At 41.4% G+C, this 26,038-nt stretch overlaps 1 protein-coding gene across 3 annotated transcripts in view; it reads left to right on the forward strand.

Annotated features, from left to right (window-relative positions):
* The window catches only part of COL4A6 (collagen type IV alpha 6 chain), a 273,049-nt gene that overhangs the window by 106,848 nt on the left and 140,163 nt on the right, over positions 1-26,038 (forward strand). For all 3 annotated transcript variants that reach the window (XM_087426525.1, XM_087426524.1, XM_087426526.1), the window contains one exon: positions 17,733-17,816. In XM_087426525.1, coding sequence (XP_087282651.1) covers positions 17,733-17,816 — 84 coding nt within the window. The remainder of the gene's footprint in view (positions 1-17,732; positions 17,817-26,038) is intronic.

The raw sequence follows: 26,038 nt of genomic DNA on the forward strand, positions 1-26,038 counted from the left end.
TTTTGATTTGCATTTCCCTGATAGTTAGTGATTTTGAACATCTTTTCATGTGTCTGTTGGCCATCTGTATATCTTCTTTGGAGAAATGTCTGTTCAGGTCTTTTTGCCATTTTTTAATTGGGTTGGTAGTTCTTGTTGTTGAGGTGCATGAGTTCTTTATATATTTTGGAGATTAAGCCCTTATCAGATGTATGGTTTGCAAATATCTTCTCCCAATTGTTAGGTTGTCTTTTCGTTTTGTTGATGGTTTCCTTTGCTGTGCAGAAGCTTTTTAGTTTGATGTAGTCCCATTTGTTTATTTTTTCTATTGTTTCTCTTGCCCGGTCAGATGTGGTGTTTGAAAAGATGTTGCTAAGACCGATGTCGAAGAGCGTACTGCCTATGTTTTCTTCTAGAACTTTCACAGTTTCAGGTCTTACATTCAAGTCTTTAATCCATTTGGAGTTAATTTTTGTGTATGGTGTAAGGTAAGGGTCTACTTTCATTTTTGCATATGGCTATCCAGTTTTCCCAACACCATTTGTTGAAGAGACTTTCTTTTCCCCAATCTATGTTCTTGGCTCCTTTGTCAAAGATTAGCTGTCCATAGATGTGTGGGTTTATTTCGGGGCTTTCGATTCTATTCCATTGATCTGTGTGTCTGTTTTTGTGCCAGTATCATGCTGTTTTGGTTACTATAGCTTTGTAGTATATTTTGAAATCAGGGAGTGTGATACCTCCAGCTTTGTTCTTTTTTCTCAGGATTCCTTTAGCTATTCGGGGTCTTCTGCTGTTCCATATAAATTTTAGGATTCTTTGTTCTATTTCTGTGAAAAATGTTGTTGGAACTTTGATAGGGATTGCATTGAATCTATAGATGGCTTTAGGAAGTATGGACATCTTAACTATGTTAATTCTTCCAATCCAAGAGCACGGAATATCTTTCCATTTCTTTGTGTATTCTTCAATTTCTTTCAGAAATGTTTTATAGTTTTCGGTGTACAGATCTTTCACCTCTTTGGTTAAGTTTATTCCTAGGTATTTTATTCTTTTTGTTGCAATTGTAAATGGGATGGTATTCTTAATTTCTCTTTCTGCTACTTCGTTGTTAGTGTACAGAAATGCAACTGATTTTTGTATGTTGATTTTGTATCCTGCAACTTTCCCATATTCGTTTATTACTTCTAAAAAGTTTTCTGGTGGATTCTTTAGGGTTTTCTATATATAAAATCATGTCATCTGCAAATAGTGACAGTTTCACTTCTTCCTTTCCAATTTGGATCCCTTTTATTTCTTTCTCTTGCCTGATTGCTCTGGCTAGGACTTCCAATACTATGTTAAATAGGAGTGGTGACAGTGGGCATCCTTGTCTGGTTCCTGTTCTTAGAGGGATAGCTTTCAGTTTTTCACCATTGAGGATGATATTAGCTGTGGGTTTCTCATATATGGTCTTTATTATGTTGAGATACTTTCCTTCTATACCCATTATATTCAGAGTTTTTATCATAAATGGATGCTGGATCTTGTCAAATGCTTTCTCTGCATCTATTGAGATGATCATGTGATTTTTGTTCTTCATTTTATTAATGTGGTGTATTACGTTGATTGATTTGCGAATGTTAAACCATCCCTGCATCCCTGGAATAAATCCCACTTGATCATGGTGTATAATCTTTTTAACGTATTGTTGTATGCGATTTGCTAGTATTTTGTTGAGGATTTTCGCATCGATGTTCATCAGTGATATTGGCCTGTAATTTTCTTTTTTTGTGTTGTCCTTGTCTGGTTTTGGTATCAGGGTAATGTCAGCTTCGTAGAATGAGTTAGGGAGCTTCCCCCCCTCCTCAATTTTTTGGAAGAGTTTGAGAAGGATAGGTATTAAGTCTTCTTTGAATGTTTGGTAGAATTCACCAGGGAAGCCGTCTGGTCCTGGACTTTTATTTTTGGGGAGGTTTTTGATTACTGTTTCTATCTCCTTACTGGTGATTGGTCTATTCAAATTCTCTACTTCTTCTTGATCCAGTTTTGGAAGGTTGTATGATTCTAAGAATTTATCCATTTCTTCCAGATTGTCGAATTGGTTGGCATATAGTTTTTCATAGTATTCTCTTATAATCTTTTGTATTTCTGAGGTGTCTGTTGTAACCTCTCCTGTTTCATTTCTGATTTTACTTATTTGTGCCTTCTCTCTTTTTTTCTTGGTGAGTCTAGCTAAAGGTTTGTCTATTTTGTTGATCTTTTCAAAGAACCAGCTCTTGGTTTTATTAATTTTTCTATTGTTTTTTGGTCTCTATTTCATTTATTTCTGCTCTGATTTTTATTATTTCCCTTCTTCTACTGATTTGGGGCTTTGTTTGTTCTTCTTTTTCCAGTTCCTTTAGGTGCCTTGTTAGATTGTTTATTTGAGATTTTTCTTGTTTGTTGAGATAGGCCTGTATCGCTATAAACTTCCCTCTTAGAACCGCTTTTGCTGTATCCCATAAATTCTGGCATGTCGTATTTTCATTTTCATTTGTCTCCAGGTATTTTTGTTTTCTTCTTTGATTTCTTCGTTAACCCAGTCGTTGTTCAGTAGCATTTTGTTTAATCTCCATGTATTTGTGGCTTTTCTGATTTTCTTCCTATAGTTGATTTCTAGTTTCATACCGTTGTGGTCAGAAAAGATGCTTGGTATTATTTCAATCTTCTTAAATTTATGGAGACTTGTTTTGTGGCCTAATATGTGATCAATCCTGGAGAATGTTCCATGTGCATTTGAAAAGAACGTGTATTCTTCGGTTTTTGGATGGAATGCTCTGTATATATCTACTAGGTCCATCTGTTCTAGTGTGTCGTTTAAGGCCAATGTTTCCTTATTGATCTTCTGTTTGGATGATCTATCCGTTGGTGTAAGTGGAGTGTTAAAGTCCCCTACTATTATTGTGTTACTGTCTATTTCTGTTTTTATGTCTGTTAATAATTGCTTTATATATTTAGGTGCACCTACATTGGGTGCGTAGATATTTACAAGTGTTATATCCTCTTGTTGGATTGTTCCCTTGATCATTATGTAATGCCCTTCTTTGTCTCTTTTTACAGTTTTTGTTTTAAAGTCTATTTTGTCTGATATGAGTACTGCTACCCCAGCTTTCTTTTCATTGCCATTTGCGTGGAGTATCTTTTTCCATCCCTTCACTTTCAGTTTGTGAGTGTCTTTAGGTCTGAAGTGTGTCTCTTGTATGCAGCATATATATGGGTCTTGTTTGTTTATCCAGTCAGCCACCCTATGCCTTTTAATTGGAGCATTTAGTCCATTGACGTTTAAAGTAGCTATTGATAAGTATGTACTTACTGCCATTTTTTAACTTTTTTTTTTTTTCCTCAGTGTTTTAGTAGTCCTTCTCTGTTCCTTACTTCTTCTGTAGAGAATTGATGGTCACTTTAGTTTGACCTCTGTCTGAAAGCTGTACTCTTTAACTACCCTCCTCCCTCCTTTTATGTTTTTGATATCATATCTAACCTCTTTTTTTTGCATTTGTGTCCATTACGTTCTAATCGTGGAAATAGATAATTTTTCCTATTTGTGGTCTTCTCTTTTCCCCTTAAATCAGTCCCTTTAACATTTCTTGTAACACTGGTTTCTTGGTGACAAACTCCTTTAATTTTTGCTTATCTGGGAAAATTTTGATCTCTCCTTCCATTTTGAACGATAACCTTGCTGGGTAGAGTATTCTTGGCTGTAAGTTTTTTCCTTTTAGCACTTTAAAGATATCGTGCCATTCTCTTCTAGCCTGTAAGGTTTCTGCTGAGAAGTCAGCTGATAGCCTTATGGGGTTTCCTTTGTATGTAACTTGACATTCTCTTGCGGCTTTTAGGATTCTCTCTTTATCTTTAATTCTGGACATTTTGATTATGATGTGTCTTGGTGTGGGCCTCTTTGGGTTTATCTTGTTTGGGGCTCTCTGTGCCTCCTGTACCTGGATGTCTGTTTCCTTCCTTAGGTTAGGGAAGTTTTCATCTATTATTTCTTGAAATAGATTCTCTGCCCCCTTGTCTCGTTCTTCTCCTTCCGGGACACCTATAACACGGATGTTAGCGCGCTTGATGTTGTCCCAGAGGTCCCTTAGACTGTCCTCACTCTTTTTAATTCTTTTCTCTTTTACCTGTTCACCTTGGGTAATTTCTTCTAGTCTTTCTTCTAGCTCACAGATCCGTTCTTCTGTATCCTCTACTCTGCTTTTGAGTCCCTCTAGTGAATTTTTCATTTCCAGTATTGTATTCTTCATTTCTGATTGGTTCTTTATTATATCTTCCATTTCTTTGTTGACATTCTCACTGAGTTCATCTATTCTTCTCCCCAGATCAGTGAGCATCCTTAACACTCTTATTTTGAACTCTCTGTTGGGTAGATTGCTCATTTCTGTTTCACTTAGTTCCTTTTCTGGGGTTTTGTCCTGTTCCCTTACTTGGAATGTATTCTTTTGCCTCCTCATTTTGCCTCTTTCCCTGTGCTTGTGTCTACGTATTAGGTAGGTCAGCTACGTCTCCTGCTCTTGGATAGGTGACCTTATGTAAGTGATGCCTTAGGAGGCTTCCAGTATGCTTCCCTCAGTTCTCAATGTTCCAGGGGTGGCCCCTATGTGGGCTACGTGTGTCCTTCTATTGTGGCCTGTTAGCTCTCCCTATAGGCGCCCAGGGAGGCTGAGTTATTCTCCTGGCCAGCTGTTGTAATGCTCAGCTGCTTGTAGTTGTTGTGTGCCCTTCAGTCTCTTTATCAGGTGTGGGGAGCCCCAGCACAGTTGGCTGTAAGTTCTAATACCACATTTGTGTTGCAGTATTTCTTTTAAGTGAGTACGCCCCCAGTGTGGCAGGTTGTTAGGCTCAGGGCCTTACAATTGCTGTAAACCTCTAGCCTATTAGGTCTCTTGTCAGCTCTCTGAGGATTGCAGCTGGGTGGGGCTGGCCTCAGGCACAGGAGCACCCAATTGTTTCAGGCTTTGGAAGGTGGGGCAAACCTCCTATGTGGGTCTTTGAGAAGCACAAGTCTTCTGCAGCTGACAAGCCCTGTTGCCCACAGGTCCACACACACAGTCAACACAGTCCTGCCCCGTGTGAGCGCCCCGACCTCCCCAAGCAGACCCAGTCTCTCCAAGGCGGGAGCCCCACACACTCCGCCACCACCCCACACTCTCCACCCGCTCCTTGTGCACACCCTGCCCTGCTCAAGTCAGCTCAGTTGCCAGGCTGCAGAGAATCCAGTCACCAATCTATGCAGGCCCACACGTTGCCTGAGGGCTTGTTGTTGGGTGGGGCCAGTCTCTAGGGTGGGCTGCCTGCCCTGGCTGAGCTGGATTAAATCGGTGCTCTAGCGGGTGGAGCAGACCCTGGGCTAGCAGGTCTCAGGGAGAACTCCAATGGCGTCTGTGTCAGCACGCTCACACCAGGCCACAACAATGGCCGCCGCCAATGTCCCAGTCCCCGGAGAGGTCTCACCCCTCACCGAGATGCACTCAGGGCCTATTAGGTGAGTCTCTTGTCACCGAAGCACTGTGCACCTTTCTTTCTGGTGATTTTAGGATGCTTTCTGGATCGGGTGAGTTTGTGTGCGGGCCCTTTAAGAGCCAGTTTTAGTTTCTTTGTGAACCGGGTTTTCTGGGGGTGCTCCCCAATGCTTTAGTAGCAGCAAAGTCAGATATTATGCCACTGGTGTCGATTGTGCTGGGTCCACAAAATGCCCACAGCGGGGGCGCTCCCCGGCTCAGGGCCCACCCCGCGCCTCCAGGGAGGCTGCGTACCTGTGAGCTGCTCCCGGCGGCCGTGAAGCTGGCGGCTTGTGAAGGCGACGTTTTTCCTCTCCGGAAGGGAGTCTCTGCCTCTTCTACCCCAGTTAGGATTGTCCGTTGTTGCAGGAGTTCCTCTTATCCAGTTTTCAGTTCTGTCTCAGGGGTAATTTTTCCACGAGTAGTTGTAAATTGGCTGTGTCCACGGGAGGAGGTGAGTTCAGAGTCTGCCTACGCCGCCATCTTGACCTATCCAATCAATGTTTTTTAAATATTTGTCTTTTTCCATAGTGCCAAACACAGTGGCTTTATACACAGCAGATGTGCATTAAAAGTTGTCCTCAAATCAGTGAAGTGGCCTTGGTATGAGAAAGCCTTGTTCTAGTCTTGTTCCTTTCTGGTCGTGTCCCTTCTATTTAAATATGTCTTAGATTCATTCACTTCTCCCCATCTAACCGCCATAACCCTTGTTCAGACCACCGTCTTCTCTCACTGCTGACAGTCTAATTGGTCTCCCACCTCACTGCCACCCTCTCCTGTCCATTATCTATACTGCCACCAGGAAATTTTTTCTAAAATATCAATCTGATCATGTTCTCTCTGCTTAAAATTATTCAGTGACTTCCTGTTGTTCTGCAGATAAAACCAACCTCCCTAACGTGGCCTACAAGACTCTGCATGAGCAAGTCTTTGCCTGCCTGCACAGCATCGTCTCTTGTCACTCTTCCCTTTACTTTCTTGTTTCAGTCACTCTGGCTGTCTGTAGTTTCTCCTATGTGCTCTCTCTCACCACAGGGCATGTGCATATATATTGTTCCCTCTGCCTGCAAGATCCTCTGCCTGACTCCCATCCCTTGACCTAGTTGATGCTTTCTCATTCTTCAGACTTCACTTTAACTACACTTTTTTAGGTAAACCTTCTCTGATCCCACCAAAGAGGCCAAGTGCCCATGATACATGTTCCCATATCCTTGCATTGGTCTCCTTTGTATCGTATAGCACAATTATAATCAAAAGATTATTATTTACTCTTCCAGTGTCTGTCTTTCTACAAGAATATAGAGAAAGAGAGCAAGTCTATTTTATTTAACAGTATACTCCCAGGGTATAATCCAGTGCCTGGCACAGAGTAGACACTCAATAAATATTTGTTGAATGAAGAAATAATGTTTATGTCTTAATGACTTAAAGATTGTAAACTTTCATAGCATCCTAGTTTTCTCCATTACATTTTTCACAATTATTATTCTTTAAATATTCCTATATGTATTTATCTATATCCCATAGGAGAATGTAAGCTCCATGATGGCAGGGACTATATTTATTTTTTAATTGAATTATAGTTTACAAACAATAAAATGTACTGATTATAAATGTACAGTTTCATGAGTTTTGACAAATGTGTATTCTCATAAACATCACTGCAAACAATGTATAGAACATGTCCATCATTCCAGAAGGTACCCTTCCATTCCCAGTCAGCTTCACCCCCAACCCCTGCAGAAGTAACCACTACTCTGATTTCTGTCATTATGCATTCGCTTTGCGTGTTCTAGAGCTTTGTATAAGTGGATTCATACTGAATATGCTCTTATGTGTCTGGCTTCTTTCACTCAACATAATGTCTGTGAGATTCATCCATGCAGTTACATGTATCGATAATTTGTTGTTTTTTTTTCCTGAATAGTATCCCATTGTACAGATATATCACAATTTGTTTATCTGTTCACCTATTGGTGGAAATTTGGGCTCTTTGCACCTTGGGGCTATTATGAATACAGCTGCTATGAACATTCTTGTACAAGCCATATTCAATTTTTTCATCATCATATCGCCAGCACCTAGCACAGTGCCTGGTACACAGCAGGCACTCAATAGATATTTGTTGAGTAAATAAATGAAACTAATCCTTACAATGATAGTTTTAACTCTACCTTTCCCTCCTGCTTTGGAAAGCATATTAGAATGCAAATGAGCAAGAGTGACTGAATTACAGAAAGAAACTTGAATACTCTCTTAATTTTCTAAAAAGTAAGTTGCACAGTTCGTACTTTAAATATTATTACTAGCAATTACTTTAGACACATCTCACAACTGAACTTGTCACACAAGTGTGTCATGATGTTACTTGTAGCATTTCCAAATAAAATGTAGGATGCTCAGTAAATTTGAATTTCAGACAAATAACAAATAGATTCTTAGTATAAGTATGTCCTGAATATTGCATGGAACACGTTTATGCTAATTTGGGACATACGTGAAAAAGTTCTGTGTTGTTTTTCTGAAATTTAAATTTAACTCACTATTCTGTATTTTTGTTTGTTAAATCTAGCCACCCAAACTATGTGTGAACTGTGGAACCTCTAGTCCTCAGGCCCCTCCCAGCCTTAAAGTTCGAAGATTCCTCACTTGCTCTCAGTGACTGGCCCTAGGAAATGCTATTCTTTCATAGCTGTTTAATAAGTCCTCACTGGCAAAGGAAAGGGAGGCATCTATTTTAAGAACATCATGGGCAACATTTAGTTTGTTTATTTGCATGTCTTAAGCATTTGCTTGGTAAATTCGCTTTAAAGTCTAGCTGGACACTACATCCCCTCAGGCCCTGGTTCATTCTGGCTGGCTAGGGCTTTTCCAAGTGAAATCCAGAATGCCTGTTCCTCTCCCTCTCCCCTGACCCCGTCAGTTGTGTTCATGTGTATGTGTGAACACAGTTAGACAGACACTGGAGGGAAATGCCTTCCTGAACTACTCAGCAATGTCTGGTGTCAGCTTCATCCTTAAAATAAAGTGTGGGTGTCAAGTCTCACCTGGTAAGGAGCCAGCTCCCACAGAGTCTCTCATTCATAAACTCATAAGGAGCTGTTCTTAAAAGGAAAGTGCACATTAAACATGGGACAAGACTCAGCTGGGTTTAATGCGTGTGTGTGTTTAAATTTCAATGAACAGGTTTTGTTTTAGAATTGCTCAAAGTAAAGCCAGACTCTACGATTAGCCCAAAGTTCAGAAACCTAGGATGATGCTAAAGGGGGCCTGGCTTAGAGGAAGAGCACTAAGATTTTGAGTCAAACCTGGGTTTGAATTTGTGCCACTTACTAGCTGTGTGACCTTGGTTAGGCAAACTAACCCCATTAAGCCTCAGTTTCCTCATCTGTGAAATGATGGCAGTTAACAGTGCTTACTTACCTCACAGTGTAGTCGGGACAGTTCTGTGAGATAACAAAAATGAAGTACTTAGCCAGGCACATAGCAGATGCTCAATGAGTGCCAGCCATTATTATGAATATGGCCTGAGGAATAAGTTTGATCCAGCCAAAGAGGCCTCTCTGGGTTTCTGAACTCTGAGGCCACCAGCAGGGGATGAAGACTATAAAAGACACTTCAGCATCTTGTATTATTTTTCCCTTTTAGAAATTTAGCTGTGCACTGAAAAGAGAAGCCCTGGCTTTGAGTCTTCACTTTGTCACTTAACTAGCAAGTGACACCAACTCTCTGAGACTAAGGTTTTTTATTCTAATTTGGAAAGTTGACATATAAAAATTCTTCCTTTGTTTCAAAAGTAGTTATGAGAATGATACATGAAGATTGTTTAGAAAGTGTACAAATAGTACAAGTAATACTGTAAAGTAAGTAAACCAATGTTGATAAAAAACACAAAAGGAAAAAAAGGCACCTCTCTCGACACACATCTTTCTTTTCCTGACTTCTCAATTTCAGGCTAGTTCCTGGAACTAGTGGCAGTGGGTCCAGTGGGAAAAAACAAGAGGCAGAGAGTGAGGATACCTGGTTTCTTATCCCAACTCTGATACTTAACTGCCTATGTTGAGGAAGTCACTAACAGCTGAGCCTCTGTTTCCTCATCTTTAAAATTTGAATCAGTCATTGAGTGAGCACTATTAGGTACCAGCAGGCACAGTACTAGATGCCACAATTATAAATAATGCCAGCTACCATACATTGAGCATACTATATGTGCCAAGCACTTTGCTAGGGGCGTTATCTCCAACCTCGCCATACCTTATGAAGTAAAATATTATTGGGGCCGGCCCGGTGGCATAGTGGTTAAGTTCACGTGCTCCGCTTTGGTGGCCTGGGTTTCGCAGGTTCAAATCCCAGATGTGGACCAATGCACTGCTCATCAAGCCATGCTGTGGCGGTGTCCCACATACAAAGTGGAGGAACATGGGCACAGATTTTAGCTCAGGGCCAATCTTCCTCTGCAAAAAGAGAAGGATTGGCAAGAGATGTTAGCTCAGGGCCAGTCTTTCTCACCAAAAATTATCCCTATTTTATAGTTGAGGAAATTGAGGCTTAGAGGTTTAAATTGATTTACCATATGGTAAACAAATCAACATCTTCATTTCATAGGAACTTAGTCTCTAGAGGGATAGGTGAAGCTATAAAGAAATCATTGTAATATTGTGTATGTGTGTGTCTCTACACATACTCATACATCTAAAACACTATTTCAGATTTGTGGTAGAAAGTCAAATGAGATTTGGTGTGAAAGGTGTTTTGAAGAAAGCTGACATTATTAAAACAAAATAGTTTTGTTATTTTGTATGAAACCAGGATTGAGCAGCCATTTTGACAACCATTTACTGAGCTAATTCAGGAAGTATTTAGTATATTCCAAGGGCTGTCTTGTTTTGCACTAGGTAGAGTATTAACAAGCCTTAGCCTCTTTATAGCACCACCTCTTCTTTCTTTTGATACCCAGTCACAGTTCTAAAACCCACATATTTCTTTAACCTCACCAGGATCAATCATCCATTGATTCTACTACCTTTTTTACTGCTTCTTATCCACTACCTGTGCTCACTTCCCTTCTTAGGATGCCTATATCCATGGCTCATCATTATAATTACTTCTTTCCATATACCTTTGAATCCCTTGACCCTCTTTTTCTTTATCATTCTCACCTAGCAGAACCCAGTCCTGGTTAAATCCAACTCTTCTGGTAATCTGCATCTGTGCCTACATGGCTGAACAAGGCTAAAGAAATCCTCACAATATTGATAACTGGTGTTCCTTTACATCCATGACCACTAACCTCAACTGGGCCCTTAGAGCTGCCTTACAGTTCTACCACATTTCCCTAGTTCTCCTTTCTGAAATTGCTCTGGTCCAGATCACCAGATTGCTAAATCCATTGGTATGTTCTCATACGTCTTCTTACTTGACTTATCAACAATTTAGCACAGTTTATCACTCTGTCCTCCTTGAAATACTTTCTTCACTTGCCTTCCAGGACCCCTCTCTATGTTCGTTCTCTACCTACCATACTGGCTACTCCTTCTCAGACTCCTTCTCTGGTACCTCCTCATGTTCTCTTAACATTGAAGTGCCTCGGTGATCAATTCTAGGATGTCTTCCCTTTCCTTTTTCTACATTCACTCCTTTGGTGATCTCATCTAGTCTTGTAGCTTTATATACATGCCTGTGTTGGCAGAGATGGTGCTCGCCAAATAATCCCTGTTCTCTCCTACTTTCCATGCTGTCCAACATGTGTAGCTCTTGTTAAGGGGAATATGAGCACAATCAGGGGCAATTAAGAGCAAGTATTAACATCTAAGGTGGTGGAATTGCTAGACAAAAGCAGCTTGGAAATCCAAGTCACCCTTGGAAGAAAGCCACTAAGGAGAGCTGCCTTTTCCTCGTTGGATTGTGACATGAGCAAGAAATAAACCTTAGTTATGTTAAACCATTGAGATTTGGGATTTGTTATCACAACATAGTCGAGTCTCAGCTGACTAAGGCAGCACATGTACATCTCCAAGCTCGCCATCTTCCTTGAGCTCCAGACTGCCATAGCCAGCCAGCTTTTCAATTTCTCCAGTTACATGTCTAATAGACATCTCAAAACCAGAATTCCTGATGCCCCTCCAAGAGTTTTCTCCATCTGAATAAATGACAATTTCATCTGTCTAGTTGCCTAGTACAGAAACCTTGGAGTCATCCTTGACTCCTCTCCTCTAGTCACGTCCCACATCCAATCCACCAGCAAATCCTAGCAGTTGTACGTTCAAAACATATCCAGAATCCTCCCACTTCTGCCAGTCTCTACAACTGACTCTTTGGGTCAATCCACCATTATCCTTCTGCTAGACTACCACAACAGCCTCCTAGGTGGCCTTCCTTCTTCCAATCTTGCCCCACCGTAGTTCACACAGCAGCTAGGGTGATTCATCTTAAAAAGTAAATTGGGGGCCAGCCCCGTGGCGTAGTGGTTAAGTGCTCGCCCTCCATTGCTGGCAGCCTGGGTTCGGATCCTGGGCGTGCACCGAGGCACCGCTTGTCAGGCCATGCTGTGGCGGCGTCCCATATAAAGTGGAGGAAGATAGGCACAGATGTTAGCCCAGGGCCGGTCTTCCTCAGCAGAAAGAGGAGGATTGGCACGGATGTTAGGTCAGGGCTGATCTTCCTCACAAAAAAAAAAAAAGAAGTAAATCAGTAAGTATCACCCCTATGTTCAAAACCATTCAATGTTTTTCCAAAGGCAAAGTTCTTACAGTGGTCTATAAAATCTTACATGATGTGGCCTCTGCTACATCTCTGGCCTCATCATCTACCCCATTTCCCTTACTCACTCTGTTCTGGCACTCTGGCCTCCTTGCTGCTTGGCCAAAACATCAAGCATGTTCTCTCATTTAATGCCTTTGCTGTTGTGCTTCCCTGTGCTTGGAACACTCTTTCCTCAGATTAATACATAGCTTGCTCCCTCATTTTCTACAACAGAAGAAGTTCTGAAACTTTACTGTGCATTAGAATCACCTGAAGGGCTTGTTAAAACACAGATTGCTAAATTTTATGATTTAGTAGGTCAGGGAGGGGACAAGAATTTGCATTTCTAACAAGTTTCCGGGGCTGATGATGCTGGCCCAAGGACTGTGCTTTGAGAAACATTGTTCTCTGCTCAGAAGTCACCTTATGAGCAAAACCTTCCCTGACTTCCCTATATAAAATAACAACCTGACCCCAACACTTCCTACTGCTCTTACCCTGGCTTATTTTCCTCCATAACACATATCACCTGACAAATATGGATGTAATATTTATCTGTTTACTGTTTGTCCTCCCCTCTGGATTGTAAACACCATGAGAGCAGGGATTTGGTCTCACTTGTGGCTGTATGATACAGCCTCGATCCCCCATGTCTAGCACAGTGCCTAGCACATAGTAAGTGCTTAATAAATACTTGTTGAATCAGTGGTCAAAATTGCACAACCAGCCTTCTGTAACCTAGGCTTCTGGAGGAATTTCTCACAAGAATAACTCAGCTTTGCTAACCATTCAGTCACTCCAACTAAGCTTCTCTTACATTCCATGTCACTTCCTGGGTTCCCTTTTGTGTCATTGTCATCCCTGGCACCACTCATGCCAGAATGCACTGGTGATGCCTGGAAAAGCATAATGGCTTGTGGAAGGGACACTGTGATGTAACTCTTTATTTCAGGAAACCGAAGGGAGAAGGAGAATCCCAAGTGGAGCTCATCTAACACTTATAACTCAATGGTTCTGAAAGCAGTTATTTCTCAGCCCTTTACTGAGTGCCTGAGTTACGGAGAAGAATAAGAAAGAGTCCTGTTCCCACTCTGATGGCAGAGTGGAACATCGATTGAGTCAAATATGGCAAAGCACCATTAGCAAAGACAAGAGAGTAAGAACTTCTGCCTGAAATTGCTGAGAGGGAAGAATTTGGTGGAGTCTTCACCAAGAAGATGGTTTTGAAGAATGAGTAGAAGTTCAGTTTGTGGTAAATGGGAAAAGGGGGTAGGGAAAGCATTTTAGACAAAGGAATCAGCATCAGCAAAGAGATACTGGGGATGTTAAAAATATTTAATAATCAGTTATACACAGATATCAACAAATCCAAATGGATGTCTAACCAAGCAGAGTAGACATCAGCCGTAGACAAACTGGCATGGCCATATCGTTGCAGACCGCTTGACTATCAGCTCCAGAGAGAGACTAGAGTGTTATAGAAATGCTGAGTAGTGTGGCATAGCTAATATTAATGGAAAAATAATAGCTGACACTGAGTGCTTACTATAAGCCAGGCACTATGCTTTGCATGCTTTATTTTATTGAATTTTCCAATCAACCCCTATACGGTATATACCGTTGCCATCCCCATTTTACAGATGGAAAATTGGGTATCAAAGAGATTAAGTCACTTGACTAAGGTCACCTAATTCAGAAATATTAGAGCTGGGATTTAAGCCTATACAGACTAACTTCAGCACTTAGATGCTTAGCTAAGGTATACTGCTTCAGGTAATGGCTAGAACATAGGTTGCCTCTGTAATACTGTGGGAATATACAAAGAGGTAAAATAAGTTAACCTTTCCCTTATAGACATCATTATGTGGGTTGAGGAAACAAGAATCTCAGCCATGCAACCTAAGGAACATTGCAAGGACTGTCCCACAGCAACATGTGACACTTGCCCAATGAGTGGGACATAATAGTATGTGCTGTGTCTTTTCACTGAGCTGGAGTGTTATGAAAGAAATGGAACTTAAACTTGGTCTTGAGAGGTATGGCATAGTGGGAAGAACATGAAATTAGGGTCAGAAGCGCTCGAGTCCACTCGCTAACAGTGTGACCTGGACCAAAGTAATTTCCTTCAGTGTTTTCATGTGTAAAATGGGTGATTTGGATTAGATTAGTGGTTCTTAACAGAAGTACGCTCTACCCCCAGGAGGTATTTTGGAAATTGTGAAGGCATTTCTGGTTCTCAAAATGATTGGGGGGACTCTTAGGTAGGGGCCGGGAATAATAGATGTTCTGTGCACTATGCAGACTTGTCCTGCATCCTGCCCTACATTTAGAAGACCTCTGGACATTCTTGGAGGTAAAAACTCTGCTTATAATTATCTCAGCCTAGACTATAACCACATTTTACATATTGAAATGAATTTTCTCATGGTATCACTACTATTGTTGATTAAAACTACCCAGTAAATAAAGGAAAGATTGAAATTTTTTTCTAGAACTTTACCATGAGTTTTTCACTATTTCAGAGAATCACTGCATTAATAGCAACTCCATTCATGGCACTTGAGTTACCAATCCCACATCCCAGTGTCATTCTGCTTCAGCAGGCCGTTGCATTCGTGGTGATCCTGCACCGAGCCACTGGCCTCTGACAACTTTACTATGTCTTCTAATATAGTCGTGTATGGGTCTTTACATATTGAAATACACAGTGTTTCATTGTAAATGACTTTCCTTTTGTTTTTTCTTTGCAATACAATTATGGGATAATATGTGCTTTTAAAATTATTGCTTGCATCCTTATTATAACTTATTCTTATGAATTTCTTCTTAAGATAGCAAGAAAGAATAATAAATACTTATAATAAAAAATGGTGTGTTGGTCTGATAGAGTTCAGAATCACTGTATTAGGTGATCTCTCAGGGGCTTACCAGTTCTAATTTTCTGTGGGTGTAAGGAGGGGTTGGAGTTTGAGAGGAAGAGAGAGAGCATTCCGGGGTGGGAATGACACCAGCTATGTGGCCTGGTGGAGCAGGGGTTGGAGTGTCCCCAGACAAGCCAGGATAGGGCAGAGACTTCCTCAGGGCCTGGTCTTGTCATGTTCCCTGGAAGCCACTTCTTTTATCCTTCCCCCCTCACTGTAATTGAAGACTCCTGGGGGAACTGCCAGGGCCAGCATTACAGGAAATTGCCTTGTGGCCAGTAGGGCTTCTCTGGTTACTTTTCTCAGTGACAGAGGACAGTGATGGCTTCCTGTCTGTTAGCTTAGCTGGGTGTCTTTGCCTCCTTGTTCTGCCAAGTTCCCAAGAAACCTTAGCTTCTGCTCCTTACATTTTTGTTTAGCTCCTGGTATTGGGATTTTGTCCCCATCTTATTCAGCTGCCTTGCCTTGGGCCTCCTTGCTCCATGTTAGAGATCTGGAAACTTTTGATCCACAATAGACAAATTTTATGGAACACCCAAAAGGCATTGTTTGGAATTAGGCCATAGCTCCAAACAAATACCACTTGAACTCTGGCAACGCCTGTTGAGTCCTCTCCCTTGAAGAGGATGACTTTTATCATTTAGCAATGTATTTTTTTTTCTTACTAATTATATATGTTCATTGAAGACTGCTTGGAAAATATAGAAGTGTATGGAGAAGTAAATATAAATTATCCATAATCCCAAGAAATGTACTCAACATTAGACAAAGGTGATAGCATAGGTGAAGGTTAAATTCAATGCTTCTCTGTCTCTCTGTTCTCTATTTTATGCCAGCCTCCAGCTTCCTCTTCTCACAGCACCTCTTGATCTCACCCTTATGAAAACTTGCCTGTCCTATATACCATAAAATGGAGGGCAAACTGGAAAGTGTACAATAGCACTTACTATGTCAAAGGCATATAAGAGAGAGAAAATATCTCATATCAGGAAGGTGTTTGGAATGTAAAATAGCAATATTTTGTCATAGCTCTGCCATCACTACCTTATTCCCGAGGTGTTGTAGTGATAAAGTGTTGTGGGAATGTCTAAAGAGATAAGAGCCCAACTGAGAAATTCACAGTGCTCCCTTGGAATTAGGAAAAGGCTCACAGTACAAAAAGGCAAGGATGATTAAGTGTGAGACTGGCTCATAAATATGCCTTTCTCTTTTGAAGAAAACAGCCAACATTACACAAAAAAGTTGGATGATACTAAATCCATCCCAGAGATAAAGTTCTTGTTACAGATAATAGTTAGAATTTATGTTTTGCTTTTTTCCCAAGGTGGCTGGGGTCAGAATCACAGTTTCCTCATTTTTGAGTCCTCGCATTGAGGTTCTGGTAGACAGAGGACTTGGAAAACACTAAGGCATAAGGGTTAAAGTCAAGGCTTTCAGTTAGTCATGCCTGGGTTCAAATCCCAGCTCCATTCACCTGGTCATCAAACATTCCTTACATGCCATCCACCGTTTTAGACATTGGGGATACAGTGTTGGACAACACAGATAAGGTCCCTACTTACATGGAGCTTACATTCTAGTCGGAGGAGACAGAACATGTAACACTGAGAAGATAACATAGTAATATGATTGGAAGTAACTGGGGGCTTCCCTAGGTTGAATGGTCGGGAAAGGCCAAAGGCCTTTCTGAGAATAGACAATTGAACTGAGACATGGATGATGAAAAGAAGCCAGCAATAAAAAACATCTAGGGGAAGAGCATTCCAGGCAGAAGTAACAGCTAGGGCAAAGGCCCCGAGGCAGGAACAGGCTTAAGTGTTTAAAGAAGAGAATGAATACCAGTGTGATTGAAGCAAAGTGAGCCGGGGAGAGAGTGAGGAGAGGAGGTTGGAGAGGGTCAGCACATGTCAGGTCATGCGGGGGCCTTGTAGAAATTCAGCTAGTAATAATAATCATCATAACAACAAAGCAGAGAAGAACAGAGGAAAGTGGAGAGTTCGGGAGATCCTGTACAGTACCAGCCGAGGAATTTGGATCTGACTACCTGGGCACAGGGGTGTCACTGTAAGGTTTGAATGGTGTGCTGAAAGTGGATCCTGAGGAGGACAATTCTGAGAGCAGAGTACACGGTGGCCATGTGCATCTCTCGTATTTCTAGTACTCGCATTTCTCTCCAGTTCTCTGCCACAGCCACTGCTTTCTTAGTGAGTGCACATATATCAGTCCAGTGGGACACACGGATATGTCTAGGGCCTATTTCCAGCCCCATATAGAGAAATTCTCTTACATTGTGTTTCTGGAATTTCTGCCAACGAGGAGGGATCTGTGTCACAGTTCCCAAACCAGCTACCAAACTGGCTATTTAGTGAGGTACAGACCTGACCTAAAAGGGTGCTAGCTTAAGATGACTTTTTGTTTCATATGACTCATGACACCATCAAATAAGATAATTAAGCCACTCTACATTTACTTGGTTAGGCAGAACGTGGCTAAGGATTAGGTTCCGTGGGGCAACATCACTTCTTGGTTCATATAGTTTACTAACTCTTTTCTTTCTTTTTTTTTTTAATAGGGAGAGAAGAAGTCCTATGGAAAGCTATGTGGGGGCCAAGACTGCAGTGGGGGCTGTAAATGCCTTCCTGAGAAAGGAGCGAGAGTAAGTTGCTTCTTTCATTGTTGAAAGACAAATAGTCACAGGAGCTGTTATCTGAAGTGTGTGTGTTTTCTTCAGAATTAAACTGCTTAGAATTTACTCTTATGATCTCATGGAACAAGCAAAGTGATGAGGACCAGCTGGAAGAAGCTGTGCTAAATAATGATAGGCAGAACTAGATTGTCAAAGCCTCTGAGGGACCAGGAAGAGGTTTCCTTCATTGACTTAATGCCAGGGTTTCCTCAAGTTTTCATCTGGAGTATTTTCAAAAGGCAATTAGGTTGTGCAAAACCAGATTGTGATATGTTTGTAGATATGTGTAAGTTTTCATAGCTCATTTATATCCACTTGGTTCTTCCCTACCCCTCTGGGGAACAAGTGGTCCAATTGTTATCTACAGACTAGGAATGTGACTCGTCCAAAATCAAGGGTACAGTGTAGCCATAAAGTCCAGAAATAGAGGTGACTATACATGAAGAATGATTTATAAATATTATGTTAAAGCATAGGATGTGTTTAAAAGCATTATGTAATATATTCAGTGTGTTAGTATTGTCCCTCATTAGCAATGCACAGTTCAAATTGTTGTGCAAATTGCAATGAACACAGTACATTGACACATTTCCATCAATCCCTGTATATGCATATGTGATGCGTTGCCCCAGATTATTTGTAGCTCTGATTTTCACTGAATAAACCTGCATTTTTAGTATAATTCAGAAAAAATATTCAAGGGGGTTCAATATGTAAAAAAATCAAATATAATCTACGTTTCCAGAATTTATTGCGACCCTGTAGAATTCAGATCTTCTGACTTCCAGCATCATATTTGCATTCTCATCACACTCAAACAAGCCTGAAAGCTTACACTGGCAAAGGAAGGTAGCATAAATAGGTCAACCAAACCCTCAAAAACATAGCCAAACAGAGAACAGAGTGACCGTTCTACCTTCTCTTTCATTATCTTCCATTTGCAGTAAAGTGAAATGTCAAACTATGCCAGAATTTGAAGGAAGAGAATAAAAAGCCATCTCCTCATCAAAAGGAACCAGACCCATTATACATTAAAGGCATAGATTTAGAGAATCATAATATATCAGAAAGGGAAGTTATCTTAGTGAGCTTCTCTTCTTATCCACTGATGGTACAGAGGAAACAGGCTCTGAGAAGGAAAATGACTTCCTGGGGTCACACAGCAAATTGATGATAGATTCGGGCTATTACCTGGGTCCTTTGATTTCTCACCTATTTACTTTACCCACTGCTGCCTCCCAGGGAAGTCATGTTCTCTGTAGCCACCAAGGCCCATGCCTTGCCTCTGCTCTATGACCGGGAAACACTTTAGAAAAAATAATTCTACAATAAATATATGAATACATTCTTAACAGCAAGCGGTGCAGACAAAGCAACAGTCTCTCTTGATGCTCTCTCAGTCTCATTATTGTTTTTCTGGTGTTTTTCTGTGCATAATCGGAAATATGTACAAATATGTATAAAAATAAGTTTCATTTTCTGGGTTTTTTTGAAAATATAATCATAAGTATATATTCTGTGCTTGTTTTGTTTTTTGCCTTTTTGGTCACTTAATATGTCCGTAAGATCTTTTCTTCTACCCCGTAGTTTAATCCAGCCATTCCCTTTTTGATGAACACTTAGGTTGTTCCCAAATTTTTGCTATTTTAAAAAATGACAGTGCTACGGTGGAAATCCTTGAACAGGCCTCCTTGTACTCATCTCTAGCATAGATACTAAGGTAAACTAGGATTACCAGATACAAGAGTAATAGGCATTTTTAATTTTCAAAGCTAATGCTCAATTACCCCACAAAGTATTCCAATTTACCCTCCCATCAGCATTGTTCAAGAGTGTCCATGTCTTATACTCTCCAACACTTTATATTTTTGCTAGTATGGGTGAAAATCATCCCAATTCCTAGACTACATGTGAGTTTAAGTGTCTTTTCACATATTCATTGCATGTTTGTATTTCTTCTGTGAATTTCCTAGACATATCTTCTACCCATTTTCCTAAGAGGTGATTCTTATTGATTTACTTTACCTCTGTGAAGATATAGCAAATAAAAATGGCCCAAGTGGAAGCAGATGAGATTTGAAGTTTGACACAAAAGGGCATTTCCTGATGGGTGTGGGGGTCAGACCTCACAGCCAGGGAACTGAGAGACAACTCTGGACTGTTTGTTGGGTTGGAGAGCCTTTAAAAGTAGAAAATCTTATTATATATCTGGACGGAGGTCAGTCCCACACAAGGCAAACATGCCTGGGATGACCTCATTGTTTAACCCGTGGCTGAGATTTCGATCTTTGAAGATGGAAGGCAATGGATTTTCCTCATTTGGGTTCCAAACATCTGCAGCCCTAGTCTGGCTTCTCCGTTGAAAACATGAGTGGTTGAAGGGGCGTGGGATGGAGGAAAATAGAATATCACCACACAGATTTTTTCTTCAATATTTAAAAGACTCAGAGTTCACGCAGTTAAACATGTTCCTAAAAGTTTATTTGTGAAGTCTGGAGGTTCTGGGAATGTTTGTCAAGGTTAGTGAACCAGATCAAGCTGTGTTTCATGAGTCAAGAGCAGGGATGTCCTGTTTCCCAAGTAGATCAGGAGGCCGGTGCACATGGGACAGATCCTGTGAACAGGGATGCTTGAAGCTGCCCGTGCTGCCAGGTCCCTTTTAGTCATCCCCCCTACCCTCCTGCATTCCCAGGGCCAAGCAGGATTGTTTAAACTGGCCCCAGCACTGTTGACCCTGCAGGGCAGCCCCTCAGTACCCCTTTTGTGCAGATGTCAGAAAGATTTGAGACTGTTTTCCTTAGCTTAGAAGAGGGCCCCATTTGGATTTCAAGCTGTTCCTCTCAAGGTCTGCGATCCGGGAGGGGGACGGAACGTTGGGTCACCCCCGAGATATGCTGCAGCCCTTGGCAGGTCTGTCTCCTGCCTTGGGGAGACATCAAGCACATAGCTTGCTGGGCAGTGTGTACTTTTCCTTTGCCAAAGTCCTCTTGAACTGACTTAGACATTTACACAACACCTACCACTCCTGTACAACTGCAATCCAACGCTTTTTGGCTTAAGCTATCTCAAACTGATTTCTTGAAGGTATGCCCTGCCTGGTAAAAGCCCTTGCCCAGTGTCAGCGCGCTGCTTTGTATGCTCCAAAGCATCTTTTTCCAGGGTCTGCATTATTATCTGTATGCAACAAATAAACTGATAAGTCACTTGCCCAAGGTCCCTAGCCTGTTAGTGGCTAAACTTTATTTAGCCTACTTTAGGAGAATGTCAACTTTGAAAAATGACATGCCTACTAATGTTAAACTAACAGGTTTCTTCTCTGGACATTTAAATTTGGATTTAATGTTTGACTTTCAGTTTTCTTTCTTGGGGGTAGGTGTTATTATCTGGTAGAACTTTTTTTTTGAGTTGTTCTCTTCCCTGGTGTTTTTTTTTTCTGCCATTGGATTGAACAAAATATTTTAGGTTGACATTTCTATCCCTTCCCTTTTTTCCCTACTGGATTTGAAAACTATCTCTGCATTATACTCCATCAGTGTGTGTTTTTCTGAGTTGCGAGCAGGCGGGACGGTTTGTTTTGTTCTAAGCCTACTATTCGTTAATACAGCTTCAGAGTTTTCCCTGTTTTAACAGTGTTCTGGTGTTTGTATACAGCATGGTGAGCTCCTAATTATCCATGCCGTCTAGAGGAGCATTATCACAGATAATCCCAAACCACAGGGAATGTTGGGATTCTCCCCTTGGTAAGGGCTGTTTGCCCCTGTTTTATGGCTTGGGAAGCTATGTTCTAGCTAGAGAGTTTATGAGGCTAGCCTGAGTTTCATGTGAAACAGCCCAGGTTTCTTAATTCCTTATCTCCTGCCTGCATCCTGCTACTTCTCTGTCGCAAAGTGTGTTTCCCATAAATTCCAGAGCTCAGATGCATTAACCACTAGTCCTTCAATTTACTCTCCTCCTGCAAACAGCTGGCGTTCTCTGCGTCAGCTGACTGGTACCATGGCTACCAAGGGGACTTTTCATTTTCTCCTGAATTAAGCAATTCCTGGGTACATCTTTCCCTCCTCCCTGTGTACCCCTTACACCCCTGTCCTGACCAACCACTACCACACACACACCAATGTCCTTATCTTCTACTGCTCCCAAGTGAAAGCTCATTTTGCACATGACCTCCTTGGGCGGCTAGGCCTTGCTCCAGCTGCCTGCACTCAAACTTCTTGCCTTCATTGCCCACTCGCTTCTCAGCCCTCTGCAAGCTGGCGTCACTGCTAACACTGTTCACCACTAACCTGCTTGTTGCCAACTCCAATGGACATTTTTCATTCTTATGTTCCTTGACTTCTCGCCTACATGAGACACCTCCTTCTTACCTGAAGCTCTCTGTTCCCTTGCATTTCATAATGCTACTCTCTCCTAGTTTCTTTCCTACTTTGATTGGGACTCCCCAGGGTTCTGTCCTCATCCTACTTCTCTTCTCACTGTAGGTCTCTCCCACGGTGGTTTCATATATTCCAGGGATTTCATCTACCACCCATACAATGATAAATATTAAATCTCTATCTCTAGCTCAGACCTTTCTCCTTATCTTCAGGTCAGCATTGTCAAATTTCTTGCTAGATATTTCTGCTTGGATTTTCACTGACAGCAGAAACATGTCTCACACAGAGTTCAATCATCAACCCCCACCAGATGTGTTCCTTCCTGAGTCCTACCTATATCTTTTCCATCTCAGCAAATGGCACCACCAAGCACTCCATGCTCAAGCCAGAAACCTGGGAGTCATTCTTGTCTTCTCTTTCCTTTTCCCACTACCACCTCCAATTCATCATCAAATCCTGTCCATTTATCTTCCTAAATAGAACTCAAATCCATCCCCTTTCCCCCATACCTATTTCTTCAATCCAGGCCTGTATAATTTCTTGCCTGAATTACTATAATAGGCTCCAGACTGGTCTCCCAACCTCCAGTCTCACTCTTTCCCATCCGTTTGCCACTCTGCTGTCATAATCTTTCCAAAACATAAATATGATCATGGAACTCTTGCTTAAAATCCTTCAATGGCTACCCATAGATCTCACAATAAAATCTTAACTCTAGTAGGCTTACAAAGTCCTCCATGGCCTGGCCCTTAACTACCTCTCCAACACTATCTCTCATCACTCGGAGCCTCCCCTTTCAGAAAATAAAACAAAGCTATACACATGAACTGACCTATTTAGAGTTCAAGGAACCTGCTATGTTATTTAATATAGTCCAGGTTTTATACCTGTTATTTTCTTGACATGTACTCTCCTTCCTCTAGCTCTACCCTTTCTCTGCTGACTTGCTTCTATTTACTCATCCTTTAAAACTGAACACAGACTTAACCTCCTCATGAAGGCTGCATGATCTGCAGGTTGAAGTTATCTACTCTTCTCCTCATTCTTCTCATGCTGAACTACAGAAGTCTGTTGACTTGTCTGCTCTCCACTATTTTATGAACTCCTAAAGGGCAGACACTGGGTCTTCTCAGACTCTGCAGGGCCAGTAGGCACTACAAGCTGTTTCATGATGGACTGACCAACCAACCAACCAATTTGGATGGGTATGGTTCCAGCCCTACTCTCCACATCCCGGATTAGCTGTTAGGTCATTGAGAAGCAGATGAGAGTGTCCTGTCTAGGGAAGAATCCCTTCTGTTAAAAGAAGGCAGAGAGCCATGGCAGTCATTTCCATATCTTTCTTAGATCCTGTTAGCTGTAAGTGTTCTAGCTCTTTCCCACACTCTGGTTCCCATAACTTGCTTTGGGATTCTGCTCTAACTCCTCTGTGTTTTTGTCCCTGCCTCTTCTTTTGCCTGATTGCTTTTTACTCTGTGCCTACCAATGCAAGGGACTTGGCAAAATGCTTTTGTTTTACTACCAGCAATGCTTTCTTCCTCCAAGGTGAAGAGATTCATGAATAATTGTGAGCCAAACAATCACAAACTTTCTTTTTGACATTGATTTCACCCTCCTCCCCACCAAACCTTTTGCTTAAAACCCCTTAACCTCATGCAAAGTTGATGGTGTTGAGTTTCCCTTGTTCTTCCTTGTCGGGGGAAAGGAACAGCGTTTGAGCAGGGAAGTAGCCATTGGGTGGCAGTAGGGGAGGGAGGTAAAAAATTAAGGGTCCCTGTGTATTTCAATATAGTTATTTAGGTTGAGGATGATTGATGATAATGTTAAAACTTAGTGTCTCTGCACTGAATCAAGATGCAATCATAGCCCAGCAGATGTTCATGGTTATCTTAATCCCTTCTTTCATCATATTGGGACAAAATGGGATTTATGGACTATATTATCTGTACTAGTGAGGGAGGCTTCTGTTAGAAAGGAGCCAAGGAGCTGGAGGAGGAGATACATACATAGCTGTGGAGTCAAGAGCACTGCTTTAGTTATCCAGAGACCTAAGTGTCATGCCTGCACTTTGCCGACTGGATGACTTTGGGCTGGTGCTTTCCCCTCTCCGGGTCTCAGTTTACGCATAAGTAAAATGAAAGATCTGGGCTGGGTGACCTCGCCCCACCAGCTCTGATGATTTAAGTCAGACACCATGTTACTGTACTATGACAATTCCTTGCCCCTAGAGTGTCTTATCATGCTTTCTAGTGTTGCAGTGATATACAGAGGGCAACCCTTGACAGTGTTCTACCATCTGGAGTGGTGTCTTGGCAGCTGCCTCAGACGTAAATCACTTGCTGTGGCTTTTTACTGTTGATGCTGGAAGTTCCTAACACCTGAAGTTGCACTCCTGCAGGAATGTGCAGTGCTCCCCCCTCCTTGGTCATCTGGCTAGTGTGGTTTGAAGAGAGTCACAGGGATACTTCCTCACCACCCATACCCCCAAAATATCTTCCCTGCCTTGCCTAAGAATCATTCTGCCTGTAGTTATAGCTTTAGAGAGCCACTCTTTAGGTTAAGCATTGCCCTATCCTTGCATTGCTTGGATAAATTGCATATGCCTCTCTGATAAGAGGAGGCAGGCTTACCCTGCATACCTGGGGAGGAATTGTGTGCACAAATCTTTAGAGACTGCCAGTTTTCCTTGTACTGGCCCTGCTAATCCATACGTCAGAGACACTGGATATCAAAACATTGGTAAGCATCTTGCATGCCAATGTGTGACATATTCTCTCTTGCTAGAGTCTGCCCTCATCATCCCTCACCAGCTGTTTACCCCTTTCCTCTTCTTGTTCTTCTCTCTCCTCCCTGGTCTCTAACTTCCTCCTTTCTCCTTCCAGGTTTCTATCGCTCTTGCTCTGGCATTTCTAGCTCTCCATCCCTCATTCCCATTTTCCCTACCATGGCCTCCTCATCCAGTTTTTCCCCTCTGCTTTCAGTTGCCTGGGATTGCTTCCCATGTCACCAGTCCCTGTTTTTTGTCATCTATCAGTAGGCGTGAAACTGTAGTGGCAAGATATCGGAAAGAGTTGCTATGATGTACTTTGTAGAAGCGTCCCACTTATCCAGAGATTCTAAATCTCGGAGCCTGGATCAGTAGTGGTCTCCACAACTGGAAGGGGGTGGTGCATGCAAATCAATCTATTGGGGTGTAAAAGAAAATATTACAACTTCTATTTCCATTTAAATTTATAAAATCTAGAAAGAAATTAAGATTTGGATTAAATGATTTAATTTATATAAAATGCTTAAAACAGTGTGTAGTCAATAAGCTCTATGTAAGTATTAGCTTTTATTATTGCTATTATTAAGCCTTTCAAATATGTAATACACATATTGTCATTGGAACCTTCACCAGGTGGATCTATCCTTGGCTTTCCTGTTGCATATGCTTTGTAAGGTATTCTGAGGGAAGAGTAGGAATCCTCAAGATGGAAGGCGGTGACCCTGGGGCCTTCACTTTTTTTTCCTGTATGTATACCAGAGATATTGCTATTTCTTTGGGTTCAGTTAAGTGGATTTATGGATTATATTATCTAACTACATTAACCTTCGTAAAATGAGCAAGTGGCTTAAGAAGATTCCTGCAAATAAACCTTGTATTGAAGATAATGCTAATAATGTAAGCACATGAAAATGGCAGTGCTCACACTTCTCCTACTCCTAGAATGAGTTTTTCCATCATTTTCATATGAGGTAAAAACCACGACAATCTAATTATACTTGACAAGAAGTAGGCAAAAAAGTAATGCAAGAATAATCAAGAAGACTGTATGA

The sequence above is a fragment of the Ceratotherium simum genome, chromosome X, assembly GCF_057802395.1.
Source record: "Ceratotherium simum simum isolate JZ-2026a chromosome X, ASM5780239v1, whole genome shotgun sequence".
In the NCBI taxonomy this organism is placed as follows: domain Eukaryota; kingdom Metazoa; phylum Chordata; class Mammalia; order Perissodactyla; family Rhinocerotidae; genus Ceratotherium; species Ceratotherium simum.